The following is a 17,900-nucleotide window of genomic DNA, read 5'->3' as shown; positions in this document are numbered from 1 at the left end:
TTACTTATTGAATGTTAGCTGACAGCTAGGTATTCGTATAAACACTTCGTACGTTGTTGTTCAGTCTTTATCACAATCCTATTAGGTAATGTCCTGGTCCTATAGAAGTAGAAACTATGGACTAGGGGAATTGTATTTCCAGAGGTCACCCATGGACCCAATAGAGCCAGGGTCTCACCCAGGCTTAATTGACTCTAAAGACTTTGTTCTTATACATAGCTTCCTTTTTTTAACTTTTTTCTTTTCCTCAAGTAAAAATGCTCACAAGATTTCTGAATCTGATTTCTCTTTTACTTTCGCAATCGAGTAAATACAAAGACATTACTAAGTATTATTATTAGTTGGTCTCTCAAGTGACTGAGGCTAAAAGATCAAAATAGTTTTTAAAATCTATAGATATTACTATTAATCATTTTAGACTTTACTTACAGAACTAGATAGTTCTTTGAACTAGAAAAGTAAATTTCTTCTTGCTTTTCTAAGTATTAAGAACTCAGGAATCTTAAAAAAAAAAAAACTCAGGAATCTTTTTTAAATTAATATACCACAAAATCTATTATTTTTTGATTGATGTTCTGTGATCTTTAACACACATATTCATGTGGCAACTACCACAGATCAGTCCATTACCAAAGAATTCTTTTGTACTACGCCATTTTAGTCACATCTTCTTTCCTCTGGCAACCGTGATGTGTTCTCTGTCACTACAGTTTTGTCTTCTTAAGAATGTCATAAAAATGAAATCATACAGTGTGAAACATTTGCATTCCACTCAGCATGCCTTTGAGATTCATTCAGGTTGTTGCATGTATCAACAGTTTGATCCTTTTTATTAATAAGTAGTACTTCAGGGGTGGCGCCTGTGGCTCAGTGAGTAGGGCACTGGCCCCATATACCAAGGGTGGTGGGTTCAAAGCCAACCCCAGCCAAACTGCAACAACAACAACAAAAAGGGTGAGGGAGTTTTAAGGAGATAGAAAAATAAAACATTTAAAAAAAAATAAGTAGTACTTCACTGTATGGATGAACCTTGGTCAACTTATCCACCCTTCTTTGAAGGACATTTTAATTGTTTCCAGTTTATAGAGATTATGAATAAAGCTGTTATAAATATTAGTAATGAGGTTTGGGTGGATGACATTAAGTTTTCATTTCTCTAGAATAAATAACTAGACATGTGATTGCTGCATTATGTTAAGTGCATATTTATTGTTTTAAGAAGCTGCCAGCCTTTTTTAGAGTAGTTATACCATCTAATTAGTAACATCATAGAGGTAATCTACTTTCTCCACATCCCCCCAACAAGCATTTGACTTTATCAGTATTTTTTACTTTGGCCATCCTAATAGGTGTGTTTTTACAATACATTTGCATTCCCTCAGTGACTGGTGAAGTTGGACATCTTTGCATGTGCTCATCTGTCATCTGCATATCCTCTTTGGTGAAGTATGTGCTTACACCTTTTGTATATTTTCCAATTGAGTTACTTGTTTTATTACTACTACGTTTCAAGAGTTCTTTATACTGTAGTAGCAGCTACCGTAGCTTGTCTTCATTCTCTTGTCCTAGTCTTCTAGAGAGAAAAAACTTTTATTTTGAAGGTAACTTTATCACTTTTTCCTTTTATGGATTATTCTTTTGATGTCATTGCCAAGAATTCTTTGCTTCATTTCAGCCATCAGGTTGCTTTCTTTGCTTTTTTATTAGGTCTGTGATCTATTTTGAGTTAATTTTTTAAATAAGTGTGGTGTTAGGTGAGTTTATTTTTTTAGTATGTGGATGTCTAGTTATTCTACCACCTTTCTCTGTTGAATTGCTCTAGCATTTTTGTTGGAAGTTAATTGTTCATATTTGTGTAGGTCTGTTTCTGGACTTTGTTCTGTTCTTTTGGTCTATAGGTTCTCTTGTTGCCAAAATAACATCATCCTGATGACTGTAGCTTTATGTAGGGTATCGAAAGTTTTCCATACATAGGAAAAAATTAGCAGACTCATTTAATGTTATATACATTGAATATTTTTATATTTATATATCATCTTATAGAAAAACATTTTATAAATGTTTTAATGAAGATTTTATAAATAAAGGTATATTTAGCTACAATTTTTCATTTTCTCTATGTATGTATGGTGACCTTTAGCACACGCTGTAGTAAGTCTTAAAATTGGGAAATGTTATTTCTCCAACTTTTTTTTTTTCAAAATTATTTTGATCGTTATACTTCCTTTACCTTTTCATATAAATTTTAAAGTAATTTTATCTGTATTGAAAATAATCCTGCCAGATTTTGATTTGAATTGTTTTAAAGTTATAGATCAACTTGGGGAGAACTCACATCTTTTTTTATGTTGAAGAGTTTTCTAGTTTATGAACATGGTATGTCTCCATGTTTATGTAGGTATTCTTTGATTTCTTACATCAGTGTTCAGAATACAGATTATGTGCATGGTTTGTTAGATGTATACCTATATATTTTTTAACAGACAGATTATTGGAATGACTTGAGGGTTTTTCACCCTTAATTTAGTGTTCAATTTTTCATTGCTAGTATATAGCAGCATCATTGATATCCATGTGCTGTCTTGATATCCTATGGACTTACTAAATTCACTTATTAGTTCTAGGAGTGTTTTTTACTTTTTATTTTTCTTTTATTGTTTGAGAGTCATTGAGAGTACAGAGAATTAGGTTACATTCATTGCTTTAGTTAGATAAAGTCCTTCTTAGAATTGTGTCCCACCACCAAGAGGTGTGCCATACACCATGACCCCCCATCCTCATCCCCTCCCTTCTCTCCCCACTTATTCATTACCCTTCCCACCCTTGTATGACCTCATCCACTGCCTTCATATTAAATGTGAGTACGTTGGATTCTTTCTTCTCCGTTCTTGTGATGCTTTATTAAAAAGAATGTGTTCCACCTCCATCCAGCTTAATACAAAAGATTAAAGTCTCCATCTTTTTAATGGCTGAATAGTATTCCATGCTATATATATACCACGGCTTGTTCATCCATTCCTGGGCTGGTGGGCATTTAGGCTGTTGTCACATTTTGGTGATTGTAAATTGAGCTGCAATAAATAGTCTAGAGCAAATGTCCTTATGATAAAAGGATTTTTTTCTTCTTAGTAGGGGCTAATAATGGGATTGCAGGATCAAATAGGAGGTCTCATTTGAGTTCTTTGATGATTCTCCATACTTCCTTACAAAAAGGTTCTATTAATTTACAGTCCCACCAGCAGTGTGAAAGTGTTCCCTTCTCTTCACATCCATACTAGCATCTGCAGCTTGGAGACTGATGTGGGCCATTCTTGGAGTAGTTTTGATTTGCATTTCTCTGATAAGTAGGGATGCTGAGCATTTTTTTATGTTTGTTAGACATTTGTCTTCTTTCCCAGTAATATATGGGATTGTTGGGTCTTGTTGATTTATTTAATTTCTCTATAGATTCTAGTTATCAAGCTTTCATCTGATTCATAATATACAAATATATTTTCCCATTCTGAAGGTTGTATATTTGCTTTGATTGTTGTTTCCTTAGCTGTACACACACTTTTCAGTTTAATTAAGTCCCATTTATTTATTTTTATTGTTGTTGCAATTCCCATGGAAGTCTTCTTCATAAAATCTTTCCTCAGGCCAATATCTTAAAATGTTTTCCCCACACTTCCACACATTCTTCAAAGATTTTTATTGTTTCATGCCTTAGATTTAAATCTTTTATCCATCGGAATCAGTTTTTGTAACTGATGAGAGGTTGCGAATCCAGTTACAGTCTTTTACTGGTGGTTATCTAGTTCTCCCAACACCAGTTATTGAATAGAGATTTATTAGATATCAAGTGGCTATAAGATGTTAGTTTCATCTAATGGCTTTCTATTCGAGTCCAAATGTCAGTGTCTCTATTTTTATGCCATTACCATACTCTTTTGATCATTGTAGCTTTATAATATTGCCAAAAGTCTGGTAGAGTGATACCCCTGGCTTTGTTTTTATTACTAAGAATTGCCTCGGCTACATGGAGCTTCTTTGGATTCCATACAAAACGAAGAATTATTTTTTCCAAATCTTGAAAGTATGGTGGTATTTTAATGGGGATTGCATTGAATTTGTAGATTGCTTTGGGTAGTATAGACATTTTCACAATGTTGATTCTTCCCAGCCATAGTGTGGTATATTCTTCCATTTGTTAATATCTTCTGCTATTTCTTTTCTTACGGTTTCATAATTTTCTTTGTAGAGGTTCATCACCTCTTTTGTTAGGTATATTCCTTTTTTCTGATTTCCATTTGCTTGAAATACTATTTTCCATTCCTTACCCTGAGTCTTGATTTGTCCTTCAAGGCTAGGTGTGTCTCCTGGAGACAGCATATGGATAGCTTATGCTTTTTTATCCATTCAGCCAGCCTGTCCCTCTTTAGGGGTGAATTTAGTCCATTGACATTTATTGAGAGAATTGTTAAGTGTGGTGGAGTTCTATTCATCTTATTTTGTGAAAGTCTGTTGTGTAATTTTATCCTTTACACCATTGTGAAAGCTGAGTTTTGGTCTTTAACTTCTGGGTGTTTACTTTGCTGGTGGTCTATTGTGATGGTCAGTTTTGAGAATAGGTTTAAGTATTTCCTGTAGAGCTGGTCTTCTTGGGGCAAATTTCCTCAGTGGTTGTATATCCACAAAAGATTTGATTATTCCTGTCAATTTTGAAGCTTAGTTTAGCAGGATACAGAATTCTGACCTGAAGATTGTTTTATTTAAGAACGTTTAAGGTGGATGACCATGCTCTTCGGGCTTGGAAAGCTTCAGTTGAAAAGTCTGCTGTCGTCCTAATGGCTCTGCCTCTGTAGGTCAATTGGTGCTTACTCCTGGCTGCCTGAAGAATTTTTTCTTTTATTGTGACTCTGGACAGGTTCATTACAATGTGTCTTACAGAGGCTCTGTTTGAGTTGAGATGATCCAGGGTTCGATATCCATCTGAAAGGAGCATGTTGGGGTCTTTAGTAAATCTTGGGACATTTTTATTTATGTTAGTCTCCAGTAAGACTTCCATTCCTTTGGGACAATCTTTTTCCCCTTCAGGAGTCCCTGTTATTCGTATGTTTGCACACTTCCATGGAATCTTGTAGTTCTCTAAGCACCTGTTCTGCTTTATCTTTCTTCTTTTCTTCCTCTTTATCTGCCTCGGTTAACTCAAAGACTTCATCCTCTAGCTCTGAGGTTCTTTCTTCTCCATGGCCTCACCTGTTTTTGATACTTTCTACTGCATCTTTACATTCCTTGACTTTCTTCTTAAGCTTCTCCATATCTTTTCTATACTCTCCATATTTCTCATCCGACTTTTGGTTCTGTCTTTCCATTTTCTCTTCCATTCCTTCTATTGTCTTTATCATCAATATTTTAAATTCCCTTTCTGTCAAATCTATTAATTCTTTATAGGTGGAGTCTTCGGCAGTAACATCCTTGTGGTCCATTGGGGGAGTTACTCTGCTTTGGCTTTTCATGTTGCCTGAATTTTCTGTTTGTTCCTCCTCATGTGTTCTTTCTTCTTGTTCACCTCCTGTCCCCAGGAGTGTTTTTTAGATTCTTTGGAATTTCATATGTAGACATTTTTGTTCTCTGTGAATAGGGGCATTAATTTCTTCCTTATTAATTTATATGACTTTTTTGTGATGTATAGTGAGATAATCAAGAATGGTAATAGTGGACATTCTTGCCTTTTTCTTGGTCTTGGGGGAAAACACTAAGTCTTTCATCTTTAAGTATAATGTTAACTATAGGTTTGTTGTAGATGCCCTTTATGAAACTGAGTAAGTTCTCTTCTATTCCAAGTTGTCAAAACTTTTCATCATGAATAGATGTTGAATTTTTTCAAATGCTTTTTTTCTTCATGAATTAAAAAGATCATAAGGTTTTACTTTAGTCTATTAACGTGGTGGAATTCATTAATGAATTTTTAAATATTGAACCAGCCTTGATTCTCTGGAAAGCCTGCCTAGTCATTTCTGTATATTGCTAATATTATTGGAGATTTTTGTGGCAATGTTGGTAAGGAATATTGGTCTGTAGGGTTTTTGTCTTTGTCTTTTCTTTTTAACTGTTGTATACTTTTGGTATAGTAATCTTAGCTTCATGAAGTGAGTTGTAAAGTGTTTCTCATTCCTTTTTCCTTGAAAAGATTGTTTAAATTTGTTGTTATTTCTTCTTTAAGTGTTTGATAAAATTTGCAAGTCATGCTATCTGGGCCTGAAGTTTGATTACTAAAATTTAATCTTTAAATAGGGGAATATCCAGATTATCCAATTTCAGATCTTCCTTCTTCTAGCTCTGGTTTTATTTTGCTCCTTTGTTCTGTTTTTTAGCATAGTATATAATTTCGATTTGAAACCTTTTATAACATAAGTATATAATGCTACACATTTTCCTCTAAGTACTACTTTAGGGACATCCCACAAATTTTGAAATATTTTGGCATTTTTTTCCTCTTTGGATCCATGGATTCTTTGGAAGTGTGTTAATTAACTTACAGCCATTTGGAGATTTTTTAAAATCTTTCTATTGACATTTAGTCATTACAGTCAGAGAACATACTTTGTATGATTTCTTGTCTCTAAACTTTGTCAAGTTTTGTTTTGTGAGCCTGCATATGGTATGTTTTCATGGATGTAGAAAGAGTGAATTGTTGGGTAGAGTGTTCCATGAATGTCAGTTGGAATCTAATTGTTAGTGTTGTCTAGATCTTCTATGTCCTTGCTGATTTTTTTTGTCTAGTCTTTTTATTTGTTAATTCAAAAAGAATATTGAAGTCTACTCTTATATTCTGGATTTGTCTCCTCTGTTTATTTTTACTTCACCTATTTTAAATCTCTGTTGTTAGATTCATGCATACTTTAAATTATGTTTTCTTGGTGAATTAATTACTCCTATAATTATATAACATTTCTCTTTTATCTCTGATAATTTTCTTAGATTTCAAGTCTACTTTGTTTGATACTCATGTTCTCACTCTAGCATTCTTTAGGTTGGTGTTTGCGTGGTATAATTAAATTCTCCATCCTTTTAGACTATATCATATTTGAAGTAAAATTTTTATAGATTAAATATAGATAGAGCTTGTTTTATTTTCTTACAAGCTCTATCTCTTAATTGGCTTGTTTATGCCATTTATAGTTAATGTAAATTTTTAGTTTGTATTTAGGTTTACCATTTTATTACTTATTTTCTGTTTGTTCCTTCTGGGTTTTTTTTTCATTCTTCCTTTTTCTTGCATCATTTGACTATTTTTTAGTATTTCATTATTTATTTATCTCATTTTTGACTATGTCTCTTTGTTTTTTGTTTTTAGTGGTTGTTCTTTGGATTAGAATGTAACTCCTTAACTTTTTACAGTCTACTTAGAATCAACATTTTACCCTTCCAAGTGGGATCTATAAATCTGACTGTGGTATAGGTCTTATTATCCTTCTTCCTTTATTTTGTAGTTGTTTTATGTACTATATCATTTCTCTTGTTCTTCTTTCATTCCTGACATTTTAAGTGTTTCTGTGATGTCATTTCACCGTATTTCAGATGATCTTCTTTTAGCTATTCTTTTAGAACAGGTCTGCTAGAAATAAACTCTGTTAGTTTTCCTTCATATGAGAATATCTTTATTTCTGAAGATAGAATTTTGAACTGACAGGTTTTTCATTTTAGCACTTTAAATGTGTTCTACTTTTTTATAGAATCCATGATTACTAATGATACAGTCTATTTAAAGCGTTGTTTTAAATCTACAGTCTTTTAAAACATTGTTCCTTTAAGTATCGTTTTTACTTGTTGTTTTCAAAAATTTTTTTTAAATTTTTAGTTTGATGATTTGGGGCCTAGATTTTTGAGAGTTTATCTGTTTGAGTTTTAATAAACTTCTTAAATTTATTGGCTTATGTCTTTTCTTATATTCAGGAAGTTTGTAGATGTTATTTCTTCAAATATTTTTTTCTGCATCACATTTTTTGTTTTCCTTCTGAGACACTAATGACATAAAAATTAGATATTACAGTATTGTTTCACAAATCCCTGAAACTGTTTATTTTTAAAAAATAAAAATCTTTTTACTTGGTTATTCAAATTAAACAATTTTCATTTATTTACTGTGAGGTTTATTGATCTTTACTCTTTCATCTCTATTTTGCTACTAAGCCCATCTAGTGATTTTTAAATATTTTGCTTACTATATTTTTAGTTCTAAATTTCCTTTTTGGTTTTTATTTATGTATCATCTGTTTTCTGAGAATTCTTTTCAATAGTGGTTAGCCTTGCTTCTTGGAGAACTTTTATAATAGCTGCCTTAAAGTCTTTGTTTGATAATTGTAACATCTATATCTTCACAATGTTGCTCTCTTTTGGTCTTTTCCTATGCAAGACCTGGTTCTTTATAAACTTGGGTAAGTAACTTGGGTTTGTATTCTGTACATTTTGGTATTTATATTAGTAGACTCCTGGTCTTATTTATAGTCTATAAAGAATTTTTGTATTTTTCATTTAGCAGACAACTTATCTAGTTATATTCAGACTATAAGTTCCTACCAACTTTCTGAGATCATGGTTCCATAATTGGTTTGGTTTTCAAAGCCCTTGAAATGCTATCCAGATCCGTCCGTTGTATACCACCCAGTGGCTAATCTGGGACATGGGTGGTTGTATATCCCCTACTTGGGTTTCCAAAGTCTGTGATCGCTTTCATACATGAGAAGTTTGGACATAAATCCAGGACTTCATAAACAACTTTATGGGGCTACTTTCTTGAGATTTCTCCCTTTCATGATCTTCCCAGTACTTTCAATTCCCTAGGACTCTGGTCTTTAGTCCTAAAGTCAAAATTATGGGACTTTATTTACTCCACTTTGCTATAGACTTCCTACAGCTATGTCTGTGGGAAGAAGAGCTTCAGAAAGATGAGAGAAAAAATTCAGTGGAAGATTGAACCACACTCTTGGGGCCACAGCTCCTCCTACTGGAGAGGAAGGGTCCCCTCCTGCAGAGTTGTAGGTATTACTCCTACCACTACTTGGAATGGCTTGGAGCCTGGGGCCAAGAGAATAAAAGAAGAAAAATGGCTATATCTCCCTCCATCCTTGAACCTACACTAGAGGCCTTTTCCAAGAGCTTTCTTTGCCATGCCCCAAGTGCCCACTCCAAGGTTTCGGCTGGAAACCTTGGATCCAGACCAGGGGATACCAGAGTTTAAAACAAGAAAAGGTAAGAGGAATCACCCTGTGGTACTTTGAATTCTTGGCATGTCTTCTTCTCTAGTCTGCCTGCTATTATTTACCTTCCAGAATCTCCAAATAGCTGTTTCAGGCTTTCGGCCCAGGTTTTATTAGCTGCACTCAGTAGCAGATACAGGATGGTTTGGGCTTTCTCCATCTTAACTGAATCTGATCTCATATGTATATATAAAATCTTTGTCTAAGTTAACAGGTATTCATGGAGGTTGTAAATTATATTAACTGTGACTTTGCTATATGGTTATACTGTATATTATAAACTAGAGAATACAAGCAGAGGGAAATTAAGCTATCTAGAAAAGTACACCATGAAACATTTCATCCCTAATTAAGTTTGAACACTTTTAAGTTTGAACTCAGTAATCTGGTGGTATTTGCCATATGAGTTGTTATGCTTTAGCAAGGACATTAGGGTGGAAATAGCAGAGAGAAAGCTTACAGAATGAGAGTGATGTGAGCTAACCTTTAAAAAGTCAGATTAGAAGAAGTTACTCAGTTGGAATGGTAACAGCTTTCTAGGCAGCAGAAGCAATTTGAGAAAAGACATGCAAAAGGTCTCCAGCTTACATCGTTCAACTTAACGACTTTATGATGGTGCAAAAGCAACGTGCATTCAGTGGAAACTGTATTTCAAGGACCCTCACAACCATTTGTTTCTTACTTTTGGTAGCATTCACTAACAAGAGATACTCAACATTTCATTATAAAATAGGCTTTATATTAGATTTTTTTTCCCAACTGTAGACTAATTTAAGTGTTCTGAGTATATTTAAGGTATGCTAGGCTAAGCTATGAAGCTGTGTAGATTAGATGTATTAAATGCTTATGATATTTTTCATTTACAATGGCTTTGTCAAGACGTAACCATTGTTAAGTCAAGGGATGTCTCTGTGTAGGTATAAACATGCAAGGCATATGTGGATGTGTGTCAAAGAGGAGGCAAAATCAGGAAAAGAAAATCAGATTCAGTTAGCCAGTTACTATGCTTATCTTAGACGTTGTTATAAAATGTACCCATTGGCTCGGCACCCATAGCACAGTGGTTATGGCTCTGACCATATGCACCGAGGCTGGCGGGTTCAAACCCTGCTCAGGCCAGCTAAAACAACAGTGACAACTGCAACGAAAAAATAGCTGGGCATTGTGGCGGGCACCTGTAGTCTCAGCTACCTGGGAGGCTGAGGCAAAAGAATCGCTTAAACCCAAGAGTTTGAGGTTGCTGTGAGCGAGGATGTGACAGCACTCTACTGAGGGCAACATAGTGAAACTCTGTCTCAAAAAAAAAAAAGAATGTTACCATGAACACATTTAAAATGATTAGAAACACATTGATACAGATTTCAAAAATGAACGTTTTAGAATCGAGCATGTGATAAATAATTATTCCTCTATTTTGAACTATGCTATCCTGAAATTGATACTAGTCTTCTGGATTTTTAGTTAAAGTGAATTGCATATTCCATCTTTATTTTTACTTACTAGGAATTTTATCATATGGCTAAAATGAACAAGCCATATCTCTTTTGTGCTAAATTTGCAGTATTTTCCTTTGACAGTATTTTCCACAACACCCAGGTATTTTATTTTATTTTGTTTTGTTTTATTTTGTTTTATTTTATTTTATTTGTAGAGATGAGGTCCTGTTCTTGCTCAGGCTGGTCTCAAACTCCTGCAATCCACCCACCTCAGCCTCCTAGAGTGCTAGGAATAAAGGCATGAGCCACTGCAGGCCTAGCCTAACTTATTTTTTTTAATGAAATATTTAATTTTGAGATAATTCTAGATTGCAGATAATTCATAAGTAGTTACAGTTTCACAGATAACACCGAGGGAACCTGTGTATCCTTACTGAGTTTTTTCCAGTAATTATATTTTGCAAAACTATAATAGAATACCACAAGCAGAGTATTGAGTATAGTATATAGAACTATTCTGTCGCTGAAGGTTCTATAGTTTCCTTTTATACACTCACCTCTCTCCTTTTACTCTGCCCCATTTCTAACCCCTAGCAACCACTAATCTCCATTTTCATAATTTTGTTATTGAAGAATGTTTTATAAATAAAATAATACAGTATGTAACCTTTTGGGTTGGCTTTTTAGGTTCATAATTTCTTAAGAGATTCATCTGAGTTCTTGCATGTATCAGTAATTTGGTCCTTTTTATTGGTGGGTAGTATTTCATGGCTTTTTTTTTTTTTCAGGCGGTCTTTTCAAAGTCGTACTACTCAGGCATTTTCTCATGTATATATTTGCTTTAGACTTTGTACAAACAGCAAGGCTTCAGAGCATTCTAGTTCTCTTTTTAAAATTGCATTTAGGTTAACTGTGTTTTATGTATGAGTATATTTTATTTACTTCTGTCATTATTTCCTAAACTAAAAGTAAGATCAGAACACATGAGGCGGACTGCTACTTAGAAAACATTTAAAACATTAGCACAGCCCCCTCTTAGGATAGCCTCACGCTAGTCTGTGGATGAGCAGGAAAGAGCCTATTCCTGGGCAGCACTTTCTGCAGTGAGAGAAGTGTGTTCCTGTTACAGGCCAGCATTAGGATATTTGCTGTTTAATCAGGCAACATGGTTTAGTTGTTCAACCAAAATCCCAGACCCAATAATAAGGGCAAGACTGGTGACTGACAGTTTTTACATTGCAGGAAGTAAGTTTGGGAGCAAATTCTGAAGTATATTAAATACTTGTCTACAGAACCTAGATTTTATCCCTCGTAAGGGTGAAAGAATGAAGAAATGAGTAAATCATTTAACTAAATGGCAGTTTTTTAATTAGCTGTAATCGTAAGAAGAGTTATTAATGTTCAAAAATGTCATTTTAACCTTTAATGTCAATGTCATAGTCCATCTTTAACTCTGGCTGTTTTGATTTTCATTTGAGGAGAATAAAGGGCATTGATACAAAATAATCATTAACTGCCATGTATGTCACCATCATATAATTACCCAATTGGCATACTATTGATTTTAGTTTAAGGAGGTACGTTGGAGAAGGAAAAAGGGGGAGTGTTAGAGGTTTGCAGACACTTGGTGAACGCTGGTGTTTATCCCACAGTGTTGTAAACACGACTAGGAATTTTTAACTTCTATCAGTCATTCTGCTGATGGTAAGTATAGAACGAGACTTCAGAAGAAGTTAATCTCATCGTTATCTACTTTAGACAGTGTTTTTTATGTTCATCTAAAGAGGCCTGTGCATGTATTAACTTTTTAACTACAGTGATCATCTTTAAGTACTAGTATAAAAATTAATGAGTAAAGAAAACCTGCTGAATAAATCCACCCTATAATCCAAGGCACTTAAAAGAAATACGTGCTTTAATAGGGATGCATAGATTTTACTTGATTAGTGCTCTATTTCTCAATTTAACAATCAAACCTAAGAGAAATCTAAATCAAGAATTTTGTATGACATATTCAGTGGGATTTGATTAGAGTGCAGAGAACTACACCATGTTTTAGCATGACTATGGAAGGATTCTGAACATAATTATGACATGCTACTAATTATAAAAATCAGTTTTAAACTCCTTTATGCCTTTCACATATGCACACGTTCTTAATAGGCTATTGTAATAAATAAAACATACTGAATATATAAAACGTGCATTTTGCTTGCCTAAAGGTATGCATTTATAGTACAAAATACTTGCTCTGAACCTATTCTATATAGAATACCAAAGTTATCCCACTCTAAACACCGAAGTAGCAAAGAAGGTTAACAAGCATCCATCTAAAAATGTCTATCAGTACCACTGTATCTTTTATTACTATTTATCAGGGTTAGAATAAGGAAAAGTAAAAGAAGACGTATCGTGCCTTTGCTGTTGACTTTGGTGGCAAAGACGTTCATTCCAGCTTCTTTGGAGTTTTCTGGTACTCCGGTTAGGCAAGCAGATGTAGACAGTGAGCTTTGGAGCCAAACAGACCTAGTTCACTTTTCACCTCTACCACGTAATAGCTCTGTGTCTATGACAATGTTATTTAACTTTTCCAGACCTCAAGTTTTCCAACTTACAAAATGGGCTGTTCCAAAAGTTGAAAGAAGAAAGTTATAAAGTGTCTAATATAGTACCTAAAACATAGAAATTAGTGCTTTGGAAAAGAAGTAAAAAAAAAATTTTTACCATCTATAGTACAGCTGTTTTTTAAAATACTACTAAAATTTGACTTTGCCTATAATCCTCAAATATAGGTAATTCTAGACTATCTAAATCTGTACTGATTTTGTTTCTGTATCTTTGGAAATTTTATAAAACTACCCCTTTTTTTTTTTTCAAAAAGCTTTCAAGGATACATTACCATGCATGTATTTATAAAGGGAACATAATTAAAATTCAGTATAATCTGTACTGAAAGTTTCCTTTTCAGATTCCTAGAAGTTAAAATGTTGTGACACATGAAACTATTTCATTTAGCTTTTTTAATTTTTTTTATTTAGCTTTTTTTATTAAAATTTGTATTAGTTTTCATTTATATATAATAATTTGTACATATTGGGGGGTACATGAGCTATCTTGATACATGACTACAAAAGTTTGGTCATTTTGTGTAATGACCAAATCAGGGTAGTTGGAATATTCATCACCTCAAACATTTATCTTTTCTAGATGTTAGGAACATTAGAGAGCTATTTTAATCCATGTTCTTTGATTCCAGCAGGAAAGGAAGGGCAAGAAATCCTGGGGCCTGAAGCTCAGGCAGATGAAGCAGGATGTACAGGTACTCTCTTGCCATTTTCTTTCATACTGTAGTCTTTGAAGGAGGTCTTTGGTGTCCCTGGGCTTTGCATTTGTAAGTCCTGAATTTAGTCTATTTCCTCTTTTATCCTGCCCTCCTTAAATGTTTAAGTGCTTAGGCATATGGGGCACTGCATAAGAAGTTAGAAATTAAATATTCTTAAAACACAATGTATTTACAGATTTATGTAACATAGCAGATTTCTATTCTGTAAGGACAAGTATAATCTATAGATAACACAAAAAATAATTGTTTGAATGACAGTTTTAACTCCTATCAAATTTTTGACCAAAGTTATAGAAATGGAGGTCTAACTTAAGTTTCATTATTAGTTACCAGAGTCTGCTTTGAATTTCCCACAAGACAGAAAGCAGAAGAAAAAAAGAATAAGCAGACACCATGGGTTATCTACAAATCAGATGAGAATCATGAATATTGATGAACTGAATGAACATGTCACAGCAAACAAGAGAATCAATTTTTTCTTGTAATTTCTGTGATTGAAAAAGGCCAAAATGAACTTGAATTGTAGTAAACAAGGAAATTTGCTTCTAGGTGACTAAAAGTACATACTCCCTGAGACTTAAGGCTATTCCTCTGTAATGGATTCAGATCAGATTTAAGAAGCAAAAGAGTAAGTGGAAAATTTAAATCAGATCTTATGTATGATAATACCAGCCACTTTTTATTGTGTCCCCTAAGTCAGCTAGAAATATTAGAATGTGAACTTTAAAAATTAATTCCAAATTATTAAAACACTTCCTCAAAATATTGTACTTAAAAATAGTATAATTGTATGTTATATATTCAACCATAATTAGATATTTCTATCATTTTAATTACATTTCCTTTTTCCTTTTCTGTGGTTTAACATTTATAGATTTTTTTTTCACCTTTTAGTACATTTTGGGAATATTCTATAAAACCTTATAAATTTCATTATGTAAGATGAGTGTGGTTCATTGACAAGAAATGTCAAGAATAGATAATTCATCTGTAATACAAACATTAATACTCCCATACTTGCCAGCCAGTTCCATAAAACAGAGTAAATGTTTATGCTGTTATTAAAGGTAAATTCAAAATTAATTAAATAATAATGGACTGTGTGGTAAGTTGTGGTGCTTGTCACCTAAGATTTTGTATTCTGTCCCTAACTTTGTTCTGTATAACTTGCATGAATAATGTATTCAGATATGCTTGTTATCAAATATTTGTCATGGAATAAAATATTCAAACTGGACATTTGTTATTAGTAAAATAGTAAGGTTAATGAAAACAAAAGAATACTGTTTATTACTCTTACTAATGTTCAACTTAGATGACTTAAAAACATATTACCAGAGTAGCAAGAAAACCATTTGTTTCTAAGCAAAACACTTACAAAAAAGATATTCATAGGTCCAACTTCACAGTATTTTATCTGACAGTTTGTTCTTCTTCATAAAAATAAATTCTTTCAGTTTGAAGTACTGAGTAGTATGTAAATTTCCTCCAAAAAGGTCACATATAGAAGGCTAAGTAACCTTGTATTAACCTCAGTGGCTGCTGAAATGTAAGGTCCCCCCACACACAGGAAGATGACCCCCTGCTACCTTATTTCCCAGGAGTGCAGGGAATTAGGAGTAGGCAAACATTTAACAAACCTCCAATAACTGTAGCTTTAAGGAAAGAGAGATAGAAATCAAACTTTTGAGCAGTTAAACTTTGAAATTGTGTTTTCCTTTGTTTTTTCTTTTTTTACTTTCTTGCCTTCTAGGGAATAGTGTTCTGACGAAGTAAGCAAAAACATTATGCAGATTTCACCATCATTAGTTCGGAACTGTGTCAGATCTTTTCTGTAGCTGACTTCCTTTTACAATTCATGAAGTTAAGAAAACAGTAATCTGAGCTAAGTATTCAGAGTGAACAAAGCACCCAAAGCATTCATAGTTAATAGTTTTACAAAGTTTCAAAAACAGAGGATTAAAAATAGGAGAAACCTGAAGATGCTTTATTCTGGGTAGAAAAACTATATAGATGGCTAAAATAAAAAAATATTTAGTCTTTATATTAAATGTTTGCTCTCTCTAATTTGTGTTACTTTGATAATCGGTTCTGATTTTTGTCATATCTAAAATTATCACTTATGTTTCTGTGTATTTGCTCATCTTCCTAATACTTAAATACATAAGTTATCATCTTAAGACCAAGAAATTCCCTTTACAATTGGGCTTTTCACAGTGTGAATTTCCCACCATTTTAAATTTTATAAGTAAAACTATGGAATTTCTGTTCTGAGCTTGAAGTTGGGCTTTGTAAATAGGGACTCATGAAGACGTGTACATGGAAAGGGCTCAGAATTTGATACCAGACACCTAATACCAAATTGTCTGTTCTAATAGCAGTAGTAATTTTTTTGCAATCTTGGAAAAGCAGTCTTTTCTGACCATAATTTTTTTATTGAAAAAAATTTTAATTGTGAAATCATAATGTTCACCTTGTAAGACTGCTTTAAGGAAAATAGTCAACAGTTACATAGTACTTCCCGTGTGCCATGTATGTACTAATAATAAGCACATCACTGTATTAATTTAACCTCACAACAACCCTAAGAGGTACTGTTATTATCATCTAAATTTTATGATATGTAAACTCCTTATCATCTAAATTTTATAGTATGTAAAATTTAGATGATAATATGTATGTAAACTTATAAATTTCTCATACAGAGCTTACTAGTACTTATTTCTAGAAGGAAAAGTATTTAGCGTTAAATCTCTTTGTTTTTGTTTAATATTGAGGTAACCTTATTCACAAATAAATAGATGAAATATATTCACAAATAAATAGATGAAACATATTTTTTACAACTAATTTATTGAGATTTTTATACATCTTCAGAATTATTTACCAATAATTATGGTTATTGATAAAAATATTTTAATGTCCTGTTAGCTAACAATTTGATTGAAAAATACTTTTTCAATTTTTTTATTAAGTCATAGATCATGAATACATTTATGCCTTTGTAGGATTCAGTGTGTTGTTTATTTGTACAAATTGGAGTGCTTACATCCTACTAATTAACAGCTTTCACCTCATTTACTTAATCACAGTGTTAAGATTTTTGTGTTCTATACTTGATAGATTTGACTTGTACCCTTGCAATATGCTCCATAGGTGTGGTCCCACCATTAACCCTCCCCCTATTGAACCACTCCCCTCCCTTCCCATCCCTCTCTCCTTCCCTCTTTCATCCTGGGCTATGGTTGTGATTCCTCTTTCATATGAAAGAATGTATGATTATAAATTGGTTTCATAGTATTACTGAATACACTGGATTTTTTTTTTAATTCCTGAGATACTTTACTAAGAAGAATATTTTCCAGCTCCATCCATGTAAACATAAAAGAGGTAAAGTCTCCATCTTTTTTTAATGCTACATGGTATTCCATGGTATACATACACCATAATTATTAATCCATTCATGGATCTGTGGGCACTTGGGCTTCTATAACTTGGCAATTATGAATTGAGCTGCAGTGAACAATCTGGTGCAAGTATCTTTGTTGCCAAGTGATTTTTGGTCTTTTGGATATACACCGAGAAGAGGAATTACAGGATCAAATGGCAGGTCCACATTTAGATGCCTGAGTGTTCTCCAAACTTCCTTCCAAAAGGAACATACTAGCTTGCATTCCCACCAGCAGTGCAGAAGTGTTCCCTTTTCTCCTCATCCACACCAACATTTGTAGTTTGGGGATTTTATGATGTGGGCTACTCTTACTGGAGTTAGATGATATCTCAAAGTGGTTTTGGTTTGCATTTCTCTAATGATTAAAGATGTTGAGCATTTTTTCATGTGTCTGTTGACCTAGCACCTGTCTTCTTCAGAAAAGCTTC

At 33.3% G+C, this 17,900-nt stretch overlaps 1 protein-coding gene across 6 annotated transcripts in view; it reads left to right on the top strand.

The window, feature by feature from the left end:
* The window catches only part of ZEB1 (zinc finger E-box binding homeobox 1), a 192,548-nt gene that overhangs the window by 140,926 nt on the left and 33,722 nt on the right, over nucleotides 1–17,900 (top strand). For 2 of the 6 annotated variants that reach the window (XM_012803345.2, XM_023511333.1), the window contains one exon: nucleotides 13,938–13,997. The exons of 2 other annotated variants lie outside the window; for them this stretch is intronic. In XM_012803345.2, the coding sequence (XP_012658799.1) occupies nucleotides 13,938–13,997 (60 nt within the window). Of the gene's footprint in view, nucleotides 1–13,934; nucleotides 13,998–17,900 lie in introns of all 6 variants that reach the window. 2 more of the 6 variants (XM_003786726.2, XM_012803347.2) reach the window with 1 other exon arrangement.

Source organism: Otolemur garnettii, unplaced genomic scaffold (genome assembly GCF_000181295.1).
Source record: "Otolemur garnettii isolate 467f Iridium unplaced genomic scaffold, OtoGar3 scaffold00019, whole genome shotgun sequence".
NCBI classification, from domain to species: Eukaryota; Metazoa; Chordata; class Mammalia; order Primates; family Galagidae; genus Otolemur; species Otolemur garnettii.
This window is presented reverse-complemented; position numbering and strand designations above follow the sequence as displayed.